Source organism: Microcebus murinus, chromosome 5 (assembly GCF_040939455.1).
Source record: "Microcebus murinus isolate Inina chromosome 5, M.murinus_Inina_mat1.0, whole genome shotgun sequence".
Classification (NCBI taxonomy): domain Eukaryota; kingdom Metazoa; phylum Chordata; class Mammalia; order Primates; family Cheirogaleidae; genus Microcebus; species Microcebus murinus.
Window position 1 is genome coordinate 33,298,028 of NC_134108.1, and position 21,932 is coordinate 33,319,959.

At 33.5% G+C, this 21,932-nt stretch overlaps 1 protein-coding gene across 9 annotated transcripts in view; it reads left to right on the forward strand.

Annotated features, from left to right (window-relative positions):
• The window catches only part of PTPRK (protein tyrosine phosphatase receptor type K), a 514,888-nt gene that overhangs the window by 264,258 nt on the left and 228,698 nt on the right, over positions 1-21,932 (forward strand). For all 9 annotated transcript variants that reach the window (XM_012736558.3, XM_076002975.1, XM_076002976.1 and 6 more), the window contains exon 6: positions 15,942-16,116. In XM_012736558.3, coding sequence (XP_012592012.1) covers positions 15,942-16,116 — 175 coding nt within the window. The remainder of the gene's footprint in view (positions 1-15,941; positions 16,117-21,932) is intronic.

The following is a 21,932-nucleotide window of genomic DNA, read 5'->3' on the forward strand; positions in this document are numbered from 1 at the left end:
AGTGTTATGTTCAAACTGCAAAACAAATTTATCTAGATCCATTCAAGATATGAATAAAATGAAATTTTTCTTATTTAAAAATATTTTGAAAACTGAACTTACAAGAGCATAGTACTTAAGCAGGAGCTGTCATATTCCGATAAATTTTTAAAAAGTATTTTAAGAAACTCTTGGGTGTATTTCAAGAAATATGATTTGGAAGAGAGCCAATTAAATTTTTGCAGAATTTTTGTGTATGAGCGTTAATCACAGATCTGAGGTCAAGACATTTGCCTTGCACATATTAAGTCCTTAATGAATTTGTATTTAATTAATTGCAATCTAACATACATGTTAGAGAAATGTAAATGGTTCATATAAAGAGCTTTAAAAGAATCAGAGTGAAAACTGTAGACTAAGGAATATTCTTGCCTTCAGAGAATTTGCAGAAAATATATCTGTCAGGGATGTGCTGGGGGCTGAAAGTAGCTGAGAGCAGCTCTAAAGGCAGGAGACTGGGCCTAGAACAGGTGTCTGTTGAGGTGAATACTTGAAGTTAAGTGATATGTAACTAATAATATGGTTCTCTGAGCACCATTATTATTATTATTTTGGTTCTTTCTGCATCAGAATGAGGAAAGGGATTTAATTAGTTTTGAATTTTAAATTCCTAAGAATGCCAATAGAGACCAAAAAGAAAAATCACTGTAAGATTAACTTAGTTTCTTCAACATAGATATTAAGATTTATTTTATTATATCCTTTAGAGAGGTGAAGGTAGCGTTGAGGATAATCATTAGTTTGCAGGTGTTTGGGGTAATGATTGTAATAAATGATTATTGAAACCATACTTAGTATAATGTCTGATATTGTGCTAGTTGTTATATGTGTGGGTTGTTTCATCTAATACCTATAATAATCCAGTTGGTGGTTATAACAAATATATTTCATATGAATCTAATTATCACTGCTTTTTATCATTCATTTGATTTACAGGTATCAGGATACCATTTTTTTTGTATATCCAAATGTGAAAAGAAAATGAGGCTCCCTTTTTTTCTGTAATTATGCTAATTTCTTCTACAGATACAGAAATATAGGATTATTTTTCTTAGGAAAGTGTATATTGTATAATGTATAACCTATCTTATCAACTAAACATCAAGTCACCCCCTCCCACCACATAGAATAAAAATGATGTTAGATAAGTTTTCTAATTACTTTGCTAATTATTTTTCATTTAGATGGAAACATTAGATGGCATTTGGCTTTCGTTGTGAGCTATGTAGTCTTTTAGAACCAGAGGATCTGTAGTCTGCCCTTGGTTTTATGCCTCAGGATTTAATGTGACATTGAAATAAAAAGGGTTTTGTGTCCTCAGTCACTAGCTGCCTTGTGGCAACAAAGACTTTCTGGCCCCTGCTGGTCTGAGTGGGTTGCAGTCAAAATACTGCTCATTTTTTGTTTCTTATTTTGTAGATTGGCCATTTCATGATGGCTTCTTAAAAAATTTTTCCTGCCATTTTTTGAACAAAGATGAGAGAGAAAAATATTTCTTCGAACTTCTATTCTGCTTTCTGCTTTCTTTCTCCCCTTCCTTCTCTTTGCATTTACTGCAGAAAGGTGAATTTGTGTATTTCTCTTCAATTTTGACATTGACATTGCCCAATTCTTCAGCAGTGTACTTATTTGCCTTATTTACTTAAAAGCTATTCTACCTCTTTCAATAATAGCACATAAATTACCTTAACTTATTCTCTTTAATTATTATTCTCCATGTTCAAGAAATATTGGAATATATCAATTCCTTGGGGAATATTTTTAAATTGAAATAAGAAAATATTCTTTATAGTATAATAATACCATGTAACAATGAATCAGATAAGATTGGTCATTATGTATATATATCAATCAATCAGAAAGTGGGAATGACTTAAAAAATTTACCCATCTTTTGTTGAAAGTAGTAAAAACATAATACAGCGGGAATAATTCTGGTTCCACAGTGAATCAGAATAGATGCATGGATGCCACCTAGTCATATGCCATCTAATCCATATGAATAGATGCTAAGTTATTTGTTCGGTGTAGAACAATACCCTAGAGTTCAGGAAGCCCAGTTCTTCATTCTAACCTTCCTAACCCTTCTAATCCAGTTAATTGTGGGCTTAGAGACTTCATTGAACTGTTCTGGGCCTCAATTTTCTTTATCTGTGAAAGAAGATGCTGGATAGAGACTAAAATCCCTTCCAGCTGTAAGATGCTAAACTAGGTCTTTATGTTATTTTTGATGGCCTGAAACATGGCCCTGATAACCTTTTTGTTCGATGGAAGAATATAAAATTTTTATGTTATTAGTTTTGTATGGGGAAAAATGGTCCCTTAAATTAAGTATCATTGTGAGAACAATGCTTAAAATATCTACTTCAGAGTATTAAGAATGAATGTACTTGAAGCAACTCAATGGAAGGTCACTGTAGTCTATCACAGAAGTAATGGAATAATAGAGTAGCTGTTATACCTGCCATGGTCAGGTAAAATAATAAATGGTGATTAACTTTTTATGTCCTCCAAATAACTTACATTGTGTAGCATTGAGCTTCAATTGGTAAAATATTGTCTAAATATGGGGGAAAGTAGCAAAAACTAGAAAAGTGGCCAATTATCTATTTTAAAGGAAAACTAAACACGAAAACTCTATGAAAGATACTGATCATATTTGATATTTAAAATTTGTATATGGAAATACATGTAAAGAATAAACTCTCACTTGTCTATTGTTTCTAGGTTATGATTCATATTCTAATGATTTTTGTTGTCTAAAATGACATACAAATTAGATAAATTACAAATGGAGGAAAAAAGTCACAAACACTTAATGAGTTACAAAAGCTAATCAAGGATAATTCGTAACACATATGGTGGTTCTGGAAGTGTCTTTAGGGGAATGTTCTTTCTTTTAGAATCAGATTATATAATTATAGTGTCTTTAATGTAAGTTATTTGCTCTAAATATATAGAAAGCAATGACTAAGTACATAACCCAGATCAACCTTCTTGTACAGGCTAAATGAACTAAATGACATATAAAATAATGTGAGTGAAAGTTTTTTAGAAGTCTGTTGAGTCTCAAAAAGCTATAAATATGGTGAAATTGTGAAGCTTTCTGAAACATCGTTTTAAAAAATATGTTATGCAATACATTTGTGTAGTAAAAGAAACTTAGAATAAAGTCTTTAGTCACTCTTAGTAGAACTTCCAAATTCTTTTTCTATCATAAAGCTCAATGAAGTTAACATATATCCTATATATAAACACCTAACAAGTTTTGTCAACTTAATAATTTGTAAATTTTTTCCAATTTTCCAAAAACATCTGGAATTTTTCCAAATTCCAGATGTTTTTCAATTCTTACAATATATTTTACAACTAAGCTATTTTAATGGGACAGTAGCCCCCCTTATCCATGGGGAATAAGTTCCAAGATCCCCAGTATACCTGAACCTGCAGATAGTTCCAAACCTATGTGTTATATTTTTACCAATACATACATACCTATGATAAAGTTTAATTTATAAATTAAACATGATAAGAAATTAGGTAAAACTCAGGTTATAGGAAATAAGATCACAAATGAAATTTTAACGTATAATTGATACCGAAATGAAATAATAAGAACAGGGGTTAATTGCTGAGAATTGTCACATAATTTTCACACAGGAAAAACAAATTTAGCTTGTACATTTTTATAGGTTAAAAATGTTGGTCATGTGCTTTTTACTGTTTGTTATTCTTACTAATATGAATAGTAAAGTGATTGCAGGAAAAAGCAAATATATAAGCAAATAACTAACATATGTTGCATGAGTTCCATTCCTAAGCATTTACCCAAGAGAAATGAAGACATGTGCCACAAAGACTTGTACAAAAATGTTTATAACAGCTTTATTTGTAATAACCAATAATTGGAAAGTACCTAAATCCCCTTAACAAGAGAATGGATAAACAACTTGTGGTTCATGTAAGCAACAGAATGCTGCTCAGCAATGAAAACAGTGAACTACGGATACATGCAACAGCATGAATGAATCTCTGCAACATTATGGTTTCGAAAAGAGGACAGACATAAGAGTCCATACTTCATGATTTCATTTATATAATATTAAGTTTCAGAAAAGACAAAACCAATTTATGGTGATAGAAATCAGAACAATGGTCACCTGTGGGGGATAAGGATTGACTGGAAGTATAGAGAGGGGGAATCCATTGGGGTAATGTAAATGACATATATCTTGGTTGAGGTGTTGGGTCTATGGGCGCACATGCCTTTGTCAAAGATTAAGATTTGTCCAATTCACTGTATATACATTTTACACACATATACATTTTAATAAAACAGGAATGAGGAAAAAGTGACTCTATGAGTCACTGTTATCAAATAACCCACTTCCTGGCGGTATTAATCAAGCCATAGATGACAGTAGCCTACAAATATTACTTGCATTTTTGTCCATCTTGTCCATTTGAATTGATTTGATTAGGTTCAAAGATGATGTGTAATCATTACTCTTAGTTGAAATATAGAAGAAAGCATGTTCGGAGTGTTCTGCTTTTAAGAACATCTTAAAACCTGAGGATGTGAAAAGGTTGAAACTCGGGTTGGACTGTAACGTTTACGTTAGTAATGTTTCGTGAAGGTCCAGTGTAAGTGGACACTTACATGGCAAATCAAATAGAGCCTATTGCTGGAACATCTGTCAGACCATATGCTTTGGCTTCAGGTTCAGTGTAGAAACTAAAATGCTAATGGCTCCATCCATCATTACAGAGCTTGGCAGACATGCATCATTGAATTGGGCAGAGAAATTCAACAGTGGAGTTATTGAAAAGTAGAGAATTGTGTGGGTAGATTTGGTGGCACCATTTGTTTTGGTGCATTGAAATGAGGCTGTTTAATGTGTGTCTGGTAATCCTATGCAGATTGCCATCAAAGCTGTGGCAATTGGGCCAATCTGTCAGTAATCGCCGCAGGCGCTGGCACCCTGCCTCCTCAGTGGGCCTGCCAAAACAGGAAAGTCAGCCACCGCTTTGCCCTTGGTGAGGCTCAGCGTCGCTGAAGTAGTGTGATACAGCTGGTTTCTCAGCCAAAGGAAATGTCATTCCTTATGGAGCAACAGATAATTTAAGCAATGGCTTGAGAGTAATAATTGGAGAGTGATATCAGTAAAATGAGATGCAAATTGCTCTAAAAACAACCAGAGAGAGGCTTATCTCTGCAGTACCAACTGTTGTCAGTGGAGGGGCAGTGAAAATGGTTGGTCTGAAACTTCTGACCACACTGAATTGTTTCTATAGTACATATGAACATCACCACATAGTGATGCAAATCTGAACCATGCTTTTATAAAAATTGAGTTTACTTAGAAGTACAAAAATTTCAACTGATGAAAATGTGTCACTAAACTATTTCAAATGTCAAGAAGTCATTGTTCACAATACTATTCCTGATGGCCCATGCTATATTATTTTCTCAGACTTATTTATGCTATCATTTGATATGCCCAGATGTTTATGGCATATATAATTTCCATAAGAGATTTTATAATCTTTGATAGTCTTTCTTTTAGAGAAAAAAGTCTCATAATTTTTCATGTATTATAATGAAGAAAAGTTCCCTGAAGAAATTAATCTATGCTTTGAAACTGCAGTTTACAGTGAGCCATTCACTGAAAACTAATTTGAGAGGAATTTTTCAAAGTCAACTTGATTAAACACAATATGTGATCAACTCATGTTAGGTACCAGAAAAAAAGCAAAATAGTGAAGAAATGCAGTCTATTGAAAATTGTCCTAATGTCTGGGTGTGGTTAAAGTTCTGACATTTTCTAGGCAATTGACTTTTAAGAGTGGCTGACATACTTGCGAAATACTAGAATAATAAGTTAGCATATGTTAATAATTACTAGGACAGTGAGTAAACTTAAAGAATGATGTCAGAATGGCTAAAGAGTCATGACATAAATATATCTTGAGATATTTGGAAGACTGGATATGTCTTAAAATCTTATAATGTAGGGAATGTACAAGAGGGATTTAATTTGTTCTTTATAGATCTTACAGTAAAATAGTGATTTATGGTTGGAAGCTTATGGTGAGAGATATAACCTGATTATAAGGGAGAATTTTATAATTGCAGGGCTGTTGAAACCTAGAATGAGCTGCTTTAGGAGGTAGTAATATTATAATTAGTTGAAGTATCCAAGCATAATCTGGACAAGCACTTGCTAGAGAAGTGGAGGGACATTCACCACTGAGGCCGTGCTGGGCATGGTGGCTCATTGCCTATAATCCTAGCACTTTGGGGAGTCTAGGTGGGAGGATCGCTTGAGCTCAGTTCAAGACCAGCCTGGGCAACACAGTGACACTCTGTCTCTATGAGAAAAGACAAAAAAAATTTAAGAATAGTGAATTGCGCCTGTAGGCCTAGCACTTGGGAGGCTGAGGTGGTAGGATCACTTGAGTCTAGGAGTTCAAGGCTGCAGTGGGTTATGATGGTACCACCGCATTCCAGCCTGGGCAACAGAGCAAGACCCTGCCTCAAAAAAATATATACAAATATATATATATATATTGAGGCCATGAATACTTTTTAAAATACTTTCAGCCCTGAAGGATGATTCTGTAACCAAGTAAGGAAAGACTGTATAGAATCTATGACAACTATTTCAGAGATGAGAATGAGCAGCATAGACTAGTGAAATCATTTGATTGAAACCTTGAAGTATATATAGGCCTTGAATAAGCAAAGATTAAGTAGGTTGTTACTGCAGATTCAGAAGGTAGAAAGCACACTGCATGTTTGTGAAAGTGGGATAGGAACATAAGGTGAAGGATCTTACTGAAGTGGAAGGTTCACAATGGCTAATAGAGGTAAATATAGTTTGTGGAAGAGTTGGTACTAGACCATGAAGGAAACAAGTGGAAGAGGAAAAGGCTACCGTTAGCAATACAGGCATCAAATAATGAAAGCCTGAGACCAAACTGTGCCAGTAGAATTGGTAAATTTGTGAGTAGGAAAGGAGAGCTTTTGCGTCTGGTTGGTACCAGTTGACAGAATTTGGGAAGATGCAAGAGTGAAATAATAAAGACAACTTTCTAAATTTTCTCAGAGCTCATCTTTTAAAGCCAGTAATTTATTTTCTGTCTTGGAACTAATGTCTATTAGAACCATTGTTTACTTTTTTTCCTGTTTCTGCCTTCGTAATTGCATATAAATGATCCTCAGTAGAAGTGAACGATGAGGAGACTTTTCAATTCCTTTTGGCCTGTTTAGCTTTAAATAAACGTTTGCCAAGTCAACTTGAAACTTGTGGCCAAATGAAACAAACCTCTGCATGGTCCTTGTATCACTGAGGAGAACTACTCTATGGGAAAGCTGTTGATACCTTCAGCCCTGACTGCTGTTGTGACTTGTGGCTCACAGAATAGGAATGTCTCTGTGTTTTCCTAACTTCTTATAATCTGCTCTAGACTTAACCTGACATTAACACTGGTCTGCTCTTTAATTCTAATTTCTTGTTTATCCTTTGCTTAAACAGTAGTGACTTTTCCACATATGTGCTGGTTTACAATTAATTCTGCTCCATTTAAGAGACTGTGTTCTATTTCGTGGCTAGTAGCTATCACTCTTGGCAGTCCTGCTTTTTCTTGGACCATTGGTTTATTCTAATTGATTGTATTATTTTATTCCTTCCTGGATTTTTATAAAGAATTCTGCTTATAGGTCTTTAGATAAAATAACTGACCATGTATCCTGGATTGCATGGTTTATCTTTTACCTTCTGGCATTTTTTGTGTGTGCACATATATGTAACTCTGAGCATCAGAAGTTTAATCATTAATTTTTAGGATTGTTAAATATTCATTTTGGTTGGCTTTATGTGGCTTTCTACCATAAACAGTTCAATACCTTGCAGATATAGTGTTTTCTTTTCCTTCTTTAATAATTTATAATCTCTGAATTGAATGTCTACAGATTACATAGTTGATTATAGATGAATAATGTGTGAAATATTCTTTACCTTTCTTATCTATTCCTGGAACATGACTATAAAAGCATGATAATCATAGGAGCTCAAGGATTTCTTCTTATTGATATCTATAAATAACAATTTACTACTCTTCTTGTGCAAGAATAGTGTACTCTCCTACCGTTTGTAGAGCTGCCTTTTCAGTGTGTTTTCCAGATGTGTCACCTCAAGCACTTTACAACTTTCCCATCGAGCTCTTGCTATCAGTATTACAACATGGGGCTTTGGCAGTGGTGCGGTTTCTTTATGAAAAGCAGTCTGCAAAGACCTAATATTTATAAAATCATTTTATTGTCACATAAAACATAGATATAGAAAAACACACAGAAGTAACAACTGTTATGATTCAGTGAATTTTTTACAAGGTTCACACCATACAGGTCGAGAAAGAGACCTTGCCAGCCACCCCAGAGGTTCCTTCTATGTGCTCCGTGTCGGGCACAGCTGAGCTATGTGCCTGCCCCTACAAATTACAGCTCTCATGACTTACAGCTCTTGTAGGTTTTTCTTTTCACTCATATATGCATCCCTAGACACTATAGATTAGTCTTATCGATTTTTAAAAACGTATTTTGCAGTATATTTTAGTCTGTAGGAGTGTCCTTTCTCACAGTTTATCTGTTAAGGAACCCAGGCTGTTCACTGTCTGGTTTCCCACAGTCTACATTTTGCTGATTGCATACTAATGTCCTCTTCAGTTCAACATGTTCCTCTTTCCTCTGTATTTCCTGCAACTTGGCAGCCAGATCCAGGGTCAAGTTTGATCCTTTGGCAGCTGTATAGGTGGTGCTTGGAATAATTATGGAGGAACAAAATGTCTTGTCTTGTCTTTTTGTGATCTTGGCAGTTGCTGATGATAAATGCCTATATTTATTCCTGGAGGTGGAAAATTGCGATATTCTATTTTTTTTTTGTTTCTCCCTTATTTTGTATTTTTTGATGAAATTTCCCTCATCTATTTGGTTACCAAATGATATAATTCATTAAGTAAAAGAAGGATAAATTCTCCAATCTTTGCTTTATTTCCTAGTTTGCAACATAGTGAGTTGGTTCCCTATCCTCCAAAGATGACTGATTCATTTTTTTCTTTTAATATTGGTTTGAAGTTGTGGATTTAAACATATTAATGGACTTCAATTCATTGTAATTATTACTATTATTAAAGCTCAAACTGTGCTATCTTTGCCCACTGGTAATCTATCAAAGTTGGCTCTTGAGTCTTTTTGTGATCTGACCTAAGTAAGCATGAGAGCCTCCTTGTTACCTGGTATTGTGAGATGTTCTATTATACTTTCTCCTCCAGATCTGGAATCAGTCACTCTTCCATGATGCTCTGATTAGTGTTAGTTAGAAACTGTATTTCAAGATCATAATGTGGGTGCTGAGGGACACTCATTGCTAGACTTCTTCGGCGAAAAGAGGTTAAAAAAAAAACAACCCATATATTTAAAGATAACATACCTAATGAGTTTATTTTGATATTTCAAATTCAGGTCTAAATATTTTCATTTAACATTTATTCTAGTATAATGTCTCAATTGCATCTTCTTTTTCCACACTAATAGTTTTGGTTGTCAATGAAACCGAGGAAGATAGATTTAGAATATCTCATAATTAAACATTTACACTATCTCATATTATTTTGAATATTTGCACCACACATCCATTGTCAGCATATAGTACAGTTCTTGCCTACATAATGTGCTGTCTGCCACTCAAGTAGGCTTAGTTCTAAATGTTAACTATGTTTTTAATGTTCATTATTAGTCTATATGTTATGTCTTCCTAGGAATTTTGGATGTCTGAGACTCATTTTCTACCAGATTCTTGAGGATCTGCTTATGGAAATAATATTCTCAAGTTCTTAGATGATGGTAATAGTCTGTGTCCTTGATTTTGCAGGATATCTTAAATAAAATCTTTCATTCACATTTTCTTTCCTTGAGTAACTTAAGCCAATTTTGTAGGATATCTTAAATAAAATCTTTCATTCACATTTTCTTTCCTTAAGTAACTTAAATAATGCTACTTCTTTTTCTTCTGCCAGAAAACCTACTGACAAAGTCTGCTAATTTTCTTTTTCTTATAAATCATGTACCTAGTTTGTCTAGATATTCCCCCAATGTTTTTCCCATTCAAAATCTCTAATTTTACCAGAATATGTGTTACTGTGGATCATTCTGGGTAATTCTCAGTTATGTGGTCTTTTCTTTCATTACATAATTTCTAAACATTTTTTTTAATTGCAGAATTTTTTAAATGATAATTTTTAGTATTTTTTCTGTTCCTTGCTCCTTAGGGACCACTATTATCTCTGTGTTTGATCTTCTTTGCATATCATTATTACTCACTGTCTCTCAAATCCTTTTTATTCTCCTTATTTTAAAATTTAAAACAATTGTATCACATTTTGTTTTGTTTAGGGAATCACTTGTTGAGTTATTTCCCTGTTCTACAGGGACCTAAACATCAAATGTAAAAAGAATACCTCTTCCGAGTTCCTCCAATTTTAAGAAGATTGGGGGGGGGGGCGGTCATATATAATTATGTGTCTGAAAACCAGCGAAATAATCTCTGCATGTGTTGTAAATGCCACTTTTTTTTAAGTTTAAAATTAAATTGGATTAATTTTATATCTCAGGCTTTGAAAAGAGAAGCTGAAATAAACTATACCATATTTGAAGTGCATCATATTTCTTTTTAGGATATCTTCAAGCCTAAAGTGATAGAAAATGAATTGTGTTATGTACAGAAAAATCAGAGAAAAGGGGGTTCTAGGAATTGTTAATGTCATTTCAGAGACTTGATCAAGAACATGCTCTGTCTTTAATGGAAAGAATGCTCACATTAACCTAGTGTTAATAAACTAGTGTGTCTCAAGGTGTAATATCTTATGCATAACCTAAGGATCTTATTAATAAGCAGATTTTGATTCAGTGGGTCTAAAGTGATCTCTACATTCTGCATTGATAAGAACCCACCAGGTGAGGCTGATGCTGTAGACCACACTTTGAATAGCAAGAGATTTGGTTAATAACTGGTTGGAATAGATGTTGGGGAATCATCCAATTTTACCACTTAAATACTTTATGCCAGGGACTGAACTTTTCAAAGGAGCACTCCATGAACTCTGCGTGATGATGCTCACATAGCATCATAGAGGAGAGTGATATCACTGAGGGATTACGGTAACTTGCCCAGAGATACTTGGTACATGACAAGTTCCATCCAGCAGCCTGTACTGGAGACAAAGTAAATAAGAAAGCAAGCATGAGATAGATCTTGGGAAAAAAATGAAGAGGAGCAGAAGAAAATTTAGGTGGTAGGTTATGATCTCTTGGACTATATAATTTTGTATACTTCATTTTTCAGTACTTCTCAGAGTAGGGAATATTTGCAGTGGAGGAATCGTAAAAACTCAAAGCAGAATAAAGAGCCTAGAACTGAAAAACATAGCACAGGCAGAGAACTATAGGCAAACATTGCTTCATAAGAGAAATTTACCATTACTTCTTATATCCTCCTTTATGGTCCTCTGATAAATTGATAGCTTATTATTAAAGGCCTAGTTTTTGAATTTTAAAAGAAAATCATTATTTTTGACTTCATGAATGTGTAATACATGTTGTCAATTGCTATTCTAACTGTAATGCAATACTGGAAGCTGAGTAAATAAAGCAGTGCTACTATAATGCATTATATTTGCTCATTGGAATAATGCATTGATCAAGCCTCAACAGCAAATAATCAAATCATTGGACAATACCTATCATAAAAATGAAGGAAACAGCTTTGGTTTAGTATAGAAGAAAGACTGTTGGATTTGGTCATCAAACCTGGTTTTGAGTTTTAGTCCTCCTCCTTACAGTCTGTGCATCACATTTCTGATCTTTCTGAATCTTGATTTTATGATCTTTAAATGGAAATGACTCTATCACAGTTAAATTTATATGAGATAGAAGTGACAGAACCACTAACAACTAACATAATTTCAGGAACATGGAGGTGCTTATTAAATGATTGTTGAATAAAATCCTGAATGTTATGACTCTGGGTTCATTTTTATTGTGATTCTATTTCAGTAGATAAATAGCACCTCTCTATTGTACTCATTAATTATATAATATACATCCTGTATAAACATCTATATTTTGTAGTTAATATTATTAATACATATAAATATAAACATCATGTAATGTATCAGCTTTGTGATATCCTGACTGGATCATCTTAAACCTTTCAAACTCTTTGAGTTGTGGTATAGTTCTAAAATAGCTTGGTTTAAGCGATCTCTTGGTGTCCTCGCAATTCAATATTTATGTACCTTCCCTTTATTATTAGTTTGAATTAATGATTATTATATATTTAGCTATAATAATTTATAAAAGCCTAAGGAGGGTGATATGATTCTTATCTCTCATGTTGTATAATGAATTTAATTCCTTTAACAAAGTACTTGAGCACACATTATATAAAGATAATATATATTAGATGACATTGAAGAAAAAAAAATAAGACATGAAACCCAACCTCTAGAATGATTTCAGTATACAAAGAGATAAAAATACATATATAGAAAATATTATCGTAGAAGAGATTTAAGATAGAATAGTCAGTTAATAAGTTTTATATAATAACATTTTATGGAGTTTTTGAGGTAGTATTCATGACCCTGCTAACAACAGGAATAGAAAGGGGAGAGTCTGTATAAGCTGATGGAATGTGAAGTTGAGGCAGAAGGAAGGAGCCAGACACCATAGATGAAGTCATTGTGGGAATTGACGAACGTGTAAAAGTTGCTAATCTCCATTTTTGGATAACATTTTTTTCACAAGAGCAAATGACTGATTTTAGCAAAAGTCAGTAATTTTAAAATAGTTCTGAAGAAATAGTACAATTTTGATATATGGCAATCCATGAACAATAGAAAATTAAGAGAATCTAGAATTTTTTCAGGCTAGTACAAGCTTCTTTGGAATGGCTGGCTATAAAGTAAAGGATCAGAAGTTGAAGTTTCATAGACAATGCAGAATATTGAAGGAGTGTGAGATGGATTCTCATGGCAGTTGTGATTCCAGAGGAGACTATCATTGAACAGGAATTTGGATGTTGTTAGAGCATCCCTGAGGCCAAAGTGAGTTTGGAATCACTGGGAATGTTCACAGAACTATGTTCGACAGGATAATTTGGTCTGTGAACATTCCCAGTGATGGGAATGATATTTGGATTTGCTGGGAATTCCAGAAGCTGAGAGGTGGTTGCGTGGGACAGGAGGAAAAGGATCTGCGAGTTAGGAACCAGGATATTGGTAGCTCTCCCTGAAGGAGGGTGTACAGTACTAGAAGAAATTGTGCCTTACTATGTCCCCCTTTGAGAAAGTGGTATGGTGAGAAGAATGCCAATGAAGATGAAAAGATGGAACAATGGTTATTGAGAGGTAAACCTTAAGGGTACTCAGAATCTCTTCGCCAGAGTAGAAAGGTTTTGGAAGACATAGTGTTAAAAGACTTGGGTGGGGTATGGGCAAGAGAATTCAGAAGGCAGGACAGGCAGCAGACATTGACTGGTCTTGCAGAAGAACTGTGAGTTATCAATGGCAGGGAGCAAGATGACACCTTGAGAGCACCACTGGAAGGGAACATTAGAGGAAGATAAGATGAAGTTGGTCTGCTTTCTAATTAGAAAGATTGTATGGAAATGATGCGCTAATTGAAAATACAATCTGAAATATGCATGTGTAATGATCTTTTGTGTTTATGTGGTTTGTAGGGAAAGACTAATTATATTCAGTGCTTTGAATATAAGCTGGTTTTCTCCTCCTTAATGAGTAGCAGATCTTGGTACAAAAATCATCAGATAGGTGGGGAAGGAGAGAAGAATTAACAAAACACCGAATGAATAAAAAAATGGCAAAATCCTAATGAGAACTTGGTGTCCTGAGGTCTGTGTATATGCATATTCATGCACATGTATGTATATATTACATAATATGCATATATATGATTTCAGATATGGAAAAGTATGTTTAAAGATACAGTGAATTTTAAGATTTAGAAAATTATTACAAAAATAGAGTATCTTCTTTATCATTTATTGTTTTAAAAAATATAAAATATTTCAAACATACAAAAAAATCACACACAACAATAAAATCACTATTAATGTTCCCACCATCCTAATTAAATAGAAGTTAACATTTTGTACTTTTGTCTCATGACTTTTTGTTCAGGAATATTTCTTTGAGATTTAAATACTCACACATGTAGTACTAGTCAATGGGTTGCTGGAGCCAATGAGTACCAGAAAATTGTTAAGTTTTCAGGAATTTTGAGAGCCAAATGATATCACATTGATAATTTGAAAATGGCCATAGTGGAGTACTTATGCCACAAAAATTAACAAATGCTACCAATCAGCATTTTATTACTTTGGTTGCACAACTATCTGCTCCAAACTTCACCTGCACATTGCTGGTCCAAGTTTGCTTAGTTTAACTGCTACCTTGTATTTTATTGAATGAATAAAACTCAGTTTATTAATATTTATCTGCTACTCAGAAATATTTGGATCTTTTTCATATTTAACTATCACAAACAATGCTGAGTTCAGCTCTCTTGTAAATCTCTCTTTGATCACATATGCCAGGGTGACTCCAATGTAGAAACCTAAAAGTGGAATTGCTGGGACCTGAGGTTTGTGCATTCTCAACTTTACCAAATAGTGACAAGTAATTTTCTAAAATCACTAATAGTTTACAATTCCACCAATAATTTGATCATTTTTGTTTCCCAGATTTACTGCATAAAATAATATGAAAAGATACCAGGGATATTTAGCATTTCACTGCCAAGAAATAAGATTGAGGATCACTATCAATTCTTTCTCATAGTTGTGACTTTCCTTTGCTCTTTGTGTTGTCTTTGACATACAGAAATTTTAAAATTTAGGTTGACAGTCACTTTTCCATAGTTACTAGACATATACATTTTTTCCTTTTATAGTCTGTTGTTTGAGTTGTTTAGCTTTTTTCTTATTGAATTGTAGAAGATCTTTCCATATCTTGGTATTTATCTTTTGATGGCTATTTCGTTGACAAATAGCACAGTTCATGACTTTTCTTTTTCACTTTATTTATGATGTCTTTCAATATATGAAGCTATAAATTTTATTATAGTTGGATTTTTCAATTATTTCCTTTATAGTTTATGCTTATTAGTCTTGTGTGAGATACCCTGATATCATAAATATGTTCTCTAATATTTCATTTTGAAAGCTGACAGATATGCTTTTAGCCTTTGGGCTCTTTTGACTAGTTCTTTAAAGTGTATAAATTGGCTGTCATTAATACCAAAGAGAAAGAAGTTTGGAAAGTGTACAGATTTTGGGTTGATCCTAAATTATCCATCAGTACTTTTTTTTGTCATTCTGAGCCCAGCACATTCTGCATATTTGGAACACAGAAATGCATAGGGCATGGTCTCAGTCCCCTGCTGGCTACAAAGACGGCACATACAGTATAGTATAAGGCCTAAAAGAAGCTTATTCATATGTTCTGGAAGAATGAGGGGAATGAATCATTTGCCATGGAACTGTTAATTCTCCTGTTACTTCATATACTCTGGTATACTAGCAATTTTATGGAAAATGAAGATTACTACCTTAATGTCAGCCCTACATCCTTTAAAGGATACCAGTATTCACTCACTACCTTTTCCTGATTAAATGACAATAGTAAAAATTTGTGGGTCTACATAGACATTTCCCCCCCTAATTTTGCAACAAGAGTAATTTATCACAGACATTGCTTGCTGAGATGCTTTGGATTTATGGGAAGGTTAACAATCTGTTTTTAAAGATTGGTTTCTGTTTGCAGAGACGAAATGGAGAAGATATACCCGTAGCCCAGACTAAGAACATCAATCACAGAAGATTTGCTGCTTCCTTTAGATTGCAAGAAGTGACAAAAACTGACCAGGATTTGTATCGCTGTGTAACTCAGTCAGAACGAGGCTCTGGTGTGTCCAATTTTGCTCAACTTATTGTGAGAGGTAAGGTAAAATTGTTTTTACTTCGTTAAGTTGTATGGCTTTGTTAGGACAAAAGCAACTCTTTAGGTATATTGATTGATTTTTAAATCACAGTGTTTTTAATCTCAAGTCCTTATATATAAAAAACATTATTATAAAAGTTCTGTCTTTTGGTGAAATGTCTTAAGGTGAAATTAAGAGTATAATTGTAAAGGTTTTCAAGTTTCCAACAAGTGTTTTCCATCAAAAAGGGATCTATTTTATAATGAATGCTCTAATAGGGCTGAATATTAATATATAAAATATCTTATTCCACTTTGCTATCATCTAGTTTGCATTTTAACTTTAGTTCTAGTTCTTCCTGTTTAAAACTCTTTTGTTCTTCAAAGCATTGTAGCAATGAAGTCAGGGTCAATCATTCTATTTCCATAGACTTGTAAATTTTACCAGTATCAAAATAGTAGTAAATGTTCGCTAATTAATGCTCCCTATATAATCTTAGAAAGTTAGAACTGCTAAGACATCTTTATTAATATTCTTGGATACTAAAGTTATTTAGACGAATGTCAGGGATTCTGACCTATCACTACATAACTGTAATGAATCCTGGAAAGAGATGTACAAGTACAAAGCATATATTACATTTATTCTTAGTTTACTGAGTCCCCATTATATTCCAGGCACTATTCTAAGTTGTAAAGATACAATTATAAATAAAGTATAAAGTCCCTGGCCATGTGGAAGTTTAATATTGAGTGATATTAAGCATGCTACATAGATAGATATTGAAAATGTAGCAACAAGCCATGGTATATATTATAAAGAAAAATAAAGAGACAAAATGACAGAGAATTATTCAGTAAGGTGGTCTGGAAAGCCACTTCAAAAAAGTAACAACTGAGTTGAAATCATTAAAAAAACCAACCAAACAAACAAAAACAATGAAGACTTCAGCCAGGTGAAAATGTAAAAGAAAGTAGCTGTGTTGAATAAGGTATTATTGTGCACCAATCAATGTAGACACAAATGAAAATAATTATCCACTGATTCAAGGATAAGTTTGGGGGAAAATATCTAAACTGTGCTGAGATTGTCAGAGATATCATGGAAAGCGTTTGTGAATGAGTCCTCTTTAAGGGGCACCTGAAGGTTTAAAGTTGCCCAGGTTAGGGGGATGGGTGGAGGGGCAGGAGTGAAAGAAAGAAGCACCAGCAAGCAGAAAGCACAGAACATGCCAAGGCCTGAGGGCTGGAAGGAAACTATGAGATACATCCATACATTCATACTTTTAGAGAGACGGAAAGTGAAATTCAAGCTATTCGATAATTTGCCCATAGCCACAAAAATATAATAATTGACTGAGCCAGAATATAACGCCATGTTTCTTGATTCCTAATGGTGGGCTCATTCTTTTCTACTCCAGCTTTCTCTCACGTTAATATTACTGAATAATACTGTCAGCCTCTTGTATACTTTTGTCTTGGGAGACCGTATGGCTTATTAAAAAGTTTTATCTTTGTAGATTAAATATGACTGTTTTCAATGAAACATCTCTCATGTCCCCATAGTCAGCTCATACCACCTACAGAAGTTCATGAGATCATAGCTCCAATTTATCAAATAATAAGAAAATATGATCATATTTCACTCCCGTGTTCAGGCACATAAACTATTTATCCCATGTTCACAAATGCATGGATATTCATCTTTGTTAAGCCCCATTCTAGCATCTTTTTCACTTGAACCTAATTTTGAAAGCCTGAAGGTGTCTTGGGGCAATATTCAGGGCGATTAATATGTTGTAGGTACTGGAATGTGGGTGTCTTCTTGAATTTTAATGCTCAGTGTAGTACTATATATGCGTCCACTATATGCAACCTCTGAAGAAATGGTGTCTTAATAGTGTACCTAGAGTGCTTTTGAATAACTTACAGTATATATACTATGTATAGTTATGTATAATACATATTATATATAGTTATATATATTTACACATATATAGTTATCTATACATTTTTTTCAAGGAAGTCATCCTATATTTATTGGACAGATTATAGGAGAAAGTGATGCTTTTATCTAGGTTCTCCCTTTGTATATATGGTTCCTTCTTTTGTATGGATATTTTCTGCATGTTTATATTTAAAAAGAATCATTTTTTTCAGTACTAGATCTCACGTTTGTCTTAATCAACAAGTAGATTTTACCATTTTATCAAAGCTTGGTTTTCTTTACCTGGAAACAACTATATTACAGCTATTCTAGGAGCATTACTTGTAAAATAAATAAATAATAAAATTTATAAAAAGATTCTTAAATTTCATTGAGAATTTTGATGCATTTTCTTTTTTTCTTTTTCTCTTTTTTTAAGAAAGTCCTGCCATTTAATATAGATATTTCTTTTAAGTTTTATCTTGGGAAGATTGGGTTCAAATACGATGGTTCTTTGAATATGTTTTTCAGAGTATGCTAATATTTCAGAAATATATTTTGATAGTTTGTGCAGTTTTATTTTTCCTTTCAACATATTTTGGTTTGTTCTGTAATACTTTCAGGTGATACTTTGCTGTTTTAGTTGAAAACCAATATAGAGGTATAAGTTTTCTTGTCTGTCCAGATGGCCACCAAATAAATATTGCTAACCAAAAACATACCTTTAAGGGTCAGCTGTCCTGGTGTTGAAACAATGCTGAGAATTAACTGTGATGACAGGTCCTATCTCTCATTGGCACTTTTAAAGCTGACATCCTATTACATGGATAGAAAAGATGGTAATTTTAAAGGAAATTTTTGGGGCAGTGATATGAATAGTCTTTAATAAGAGCTGGCATACTATTGCCTGTTGTCAAAGATGACCCAAGGGTAAGAGTTTATTAGTGCATTTTCACTTAAACTGAAAGTGACAGGGCACGCTTAAGGGTTTTTTGTTGCTGTTTGTTATAAATGAAAATTTCACTGAAAAATTCTCATGCTGAAGAGTATCGATCCATGTTTTTCCACAGCCAAAGGAAGGAAAAAAAGGTATTGTGAAATAGAATTTACTTTGTCATGACTTTAACATTGCTTCATTTTGAGTAATGATATTATCTTTAGCTTGTGGAAGCCAATCTTTATTGACAATGGAGTTTTTACAGAGATGAGATGAAGAGCAGACATTTTTACTTGATGTTTTACAAAATCGAAGTGTAAAAGTATAAAAGACAAGTTGAAGTGGTGTTTGCAAGCTCCAAACTAAAAACACCAACTTCATAGTTTAATTATGTTACAGATCTTGCTCGTTCTCTACTTCATTTTCAATTTTCTCCTTCTTCCTTTTCCACCTATCTAAATCAAACACCCACTTACATCTCTAACCAACCGACGTGCATAAACTTTTCTAAAATTCTCTCATCGTTGCACCTGACACACTCAATTTCTATTTGAAATTATTTGTTTTTATGTCTATCATTTTTACCCATGAAACTATTACATTGTAAGTTCTTTGATTTGAAAATCACTGTTTTTTTGTTTGTCATTGTTAATGGGTTTAATTTTTAAATTCTAGTGTCAACTATTAGTCATTATCAAAATGCTTAGGAAGTAAAAAGTATTCAGTTAATAATATCTATTCCTAATGAATAATATCTAGCTGGAAATTGGGGTGAATATCAATTCGTTTCCCCAGCTTTACTCAGGGTAGGTACCCAACCTTATTCAGAGTTGGAGTTTAAAATCACAGGAAATTCAGACTGATGTCAATATTTTTCTTGTTAGACAGTATAAACAGCAATATAAACTACCTTAAACATAGGGTATGTACTGGCTGCTGTGACTGGAAGATGCAGGACAGGAAAGCTTCAGGGTTGGTTGATCAAGTCATCAAAGATGCAAGTTCCTCCCAATCTTTCATGCTGCAGCTATGGTTATGGCTTTTATCCTAAACCAGGCTCACTTCAAAGTCACAGGATAGCAATATGACTACATGCTTCCTTGGTCTCATCCAGTTTGGGATAAAGGGGCATTAATTCCCACAGCTATCAAAAGCATTCATTGCTGGATATTGGAGAGACAATTAGTATGTCTGGTAAAGAACTTTTGTACACAGGACTCTAGATCGTAAATATGTTATTCAGAGCTAGTTATTCATTCTATTCAGGTAAGAGAGTAACTGGGAAAATATTTCAAGAGAAAGTACAGCTTAACCTTGAAGGACATACTTTAGAATATGATAATATAGGAGGAGGAGTAGTATCATACTAAGTCAAGTAACAGTATGGGTCATAGGTAATCGGTGGGATTGTAACTTACTTGGTCAATGGTGAGCTGTTAATGAAATCATTGGCTTAATGCCAGTTATCTGCTATATATGCAAAAAAAAAGAAAAGTCAAAACTATCAAACATAAGATTTGCATTTGAGCATTCCAAATGGTGCTTTTACTGTAATTATTTGTATTTTATGTTCTAGCACCTAGCACAATGGTTACATAAAGATACACAGTACTTTTCTTGAAATTAACAAGTAAACTTATTTAGTTGCAATCAGAGCAGCTGGACTGACCCTGGAAGATGCAGGGAATGGGTGGTGAACCACATACCTCCTCCCACCTGCAGATGGAATGAAGTTTGCTGGTACAAAGGAAGTGATGATGGATGTTTTCTGTAGTGTCTGAACCAGCATCTTTCCTTTCTCAAATGAACTAATAAGGGTGACTCTTAAAGTTAGCATGAGATATTTTTCACTGGAAAAATAATCTCGATTTGACCGATATTCTAGTCTAGTATTCTATTTGAGTATAAAATTAAATCTGAATGTTTCATTTTAGTATTTCTGTATTAGAGGTAAGGACATTTGGGAAGTAGAAAACACTTTAAAACTTTTGCTACTTGGTAGCTAAAAGCCATAGAATTTTTAGCTTGAGACCGTCAGTAATCCACTTAATATCACACAGTATTGATTTTTAACTTAGTTTTTATAGCACAGTTGTCAGACTCATGAATTCATATACAGATCCCTTTTCTTACTGGTGACTTGAAGATCTCTTTTCTTTACTTCTATTGTGAAAACTAGTCAACTTGACAGGAAATTTGGAGTTAGCTGGGAGAATGCAATTTTAAACATCTATGTTTCATAAAATCTGAACTATTAATAATGAAGTCTTAGAATACATTGATAAGTCACATACTGATTTTTCCCCAAATACTCCTACATAGTTAGGAAAACACATGCAGTGAGTGGACACTAAATGTCTCAGATTTGGAGGAGTCTCCTAATGTCTCATATTTTAAAATTTTACTTTCTTACCCTTGAGTATGATAAAAGAAGCATTTAGAGTCTCCTCTCATTCATAGCACCTACTTGTAATTCAGGTGGTTGGGTGTTTAAGATGTCTGGTACATATTTAAATTCTAAATGAGCAAAAGAGTACTAGATGTTCTTATTTCAGATAGTATATTGTGGTACAACCAGAAAATGGATACTGATTTGAATTGTTCATATAATCAGTTCAGGAATACTTTTTCAAAGTTGAAAAGCATTAATAAATAATGATTGTACTTATGTTTATTTAAAAGTAATAGGAAAATATGCCTCTTAAATTTAATATTGATATTAACTGGGATTCGGTATTATTACTGAAACTCTGTTTGATTCAATTCTGCACACTATTATTCCAAATACTTTTTATATTCATTTTCTCCTCTAAGTTTCCTTGTTGGGTCTCTTCCAGAGTGGTAGAGTGTAGCAGTTGTCTTTGCTCAAATGATTATTTTCATTTTTGTTTTCTCTCAGTTTGTTGTTAAAATAAAAATGTCATGAGAGTTCTTTCTCCAAGGATTTCTGAGTTTGCTTCCACAGGTGACT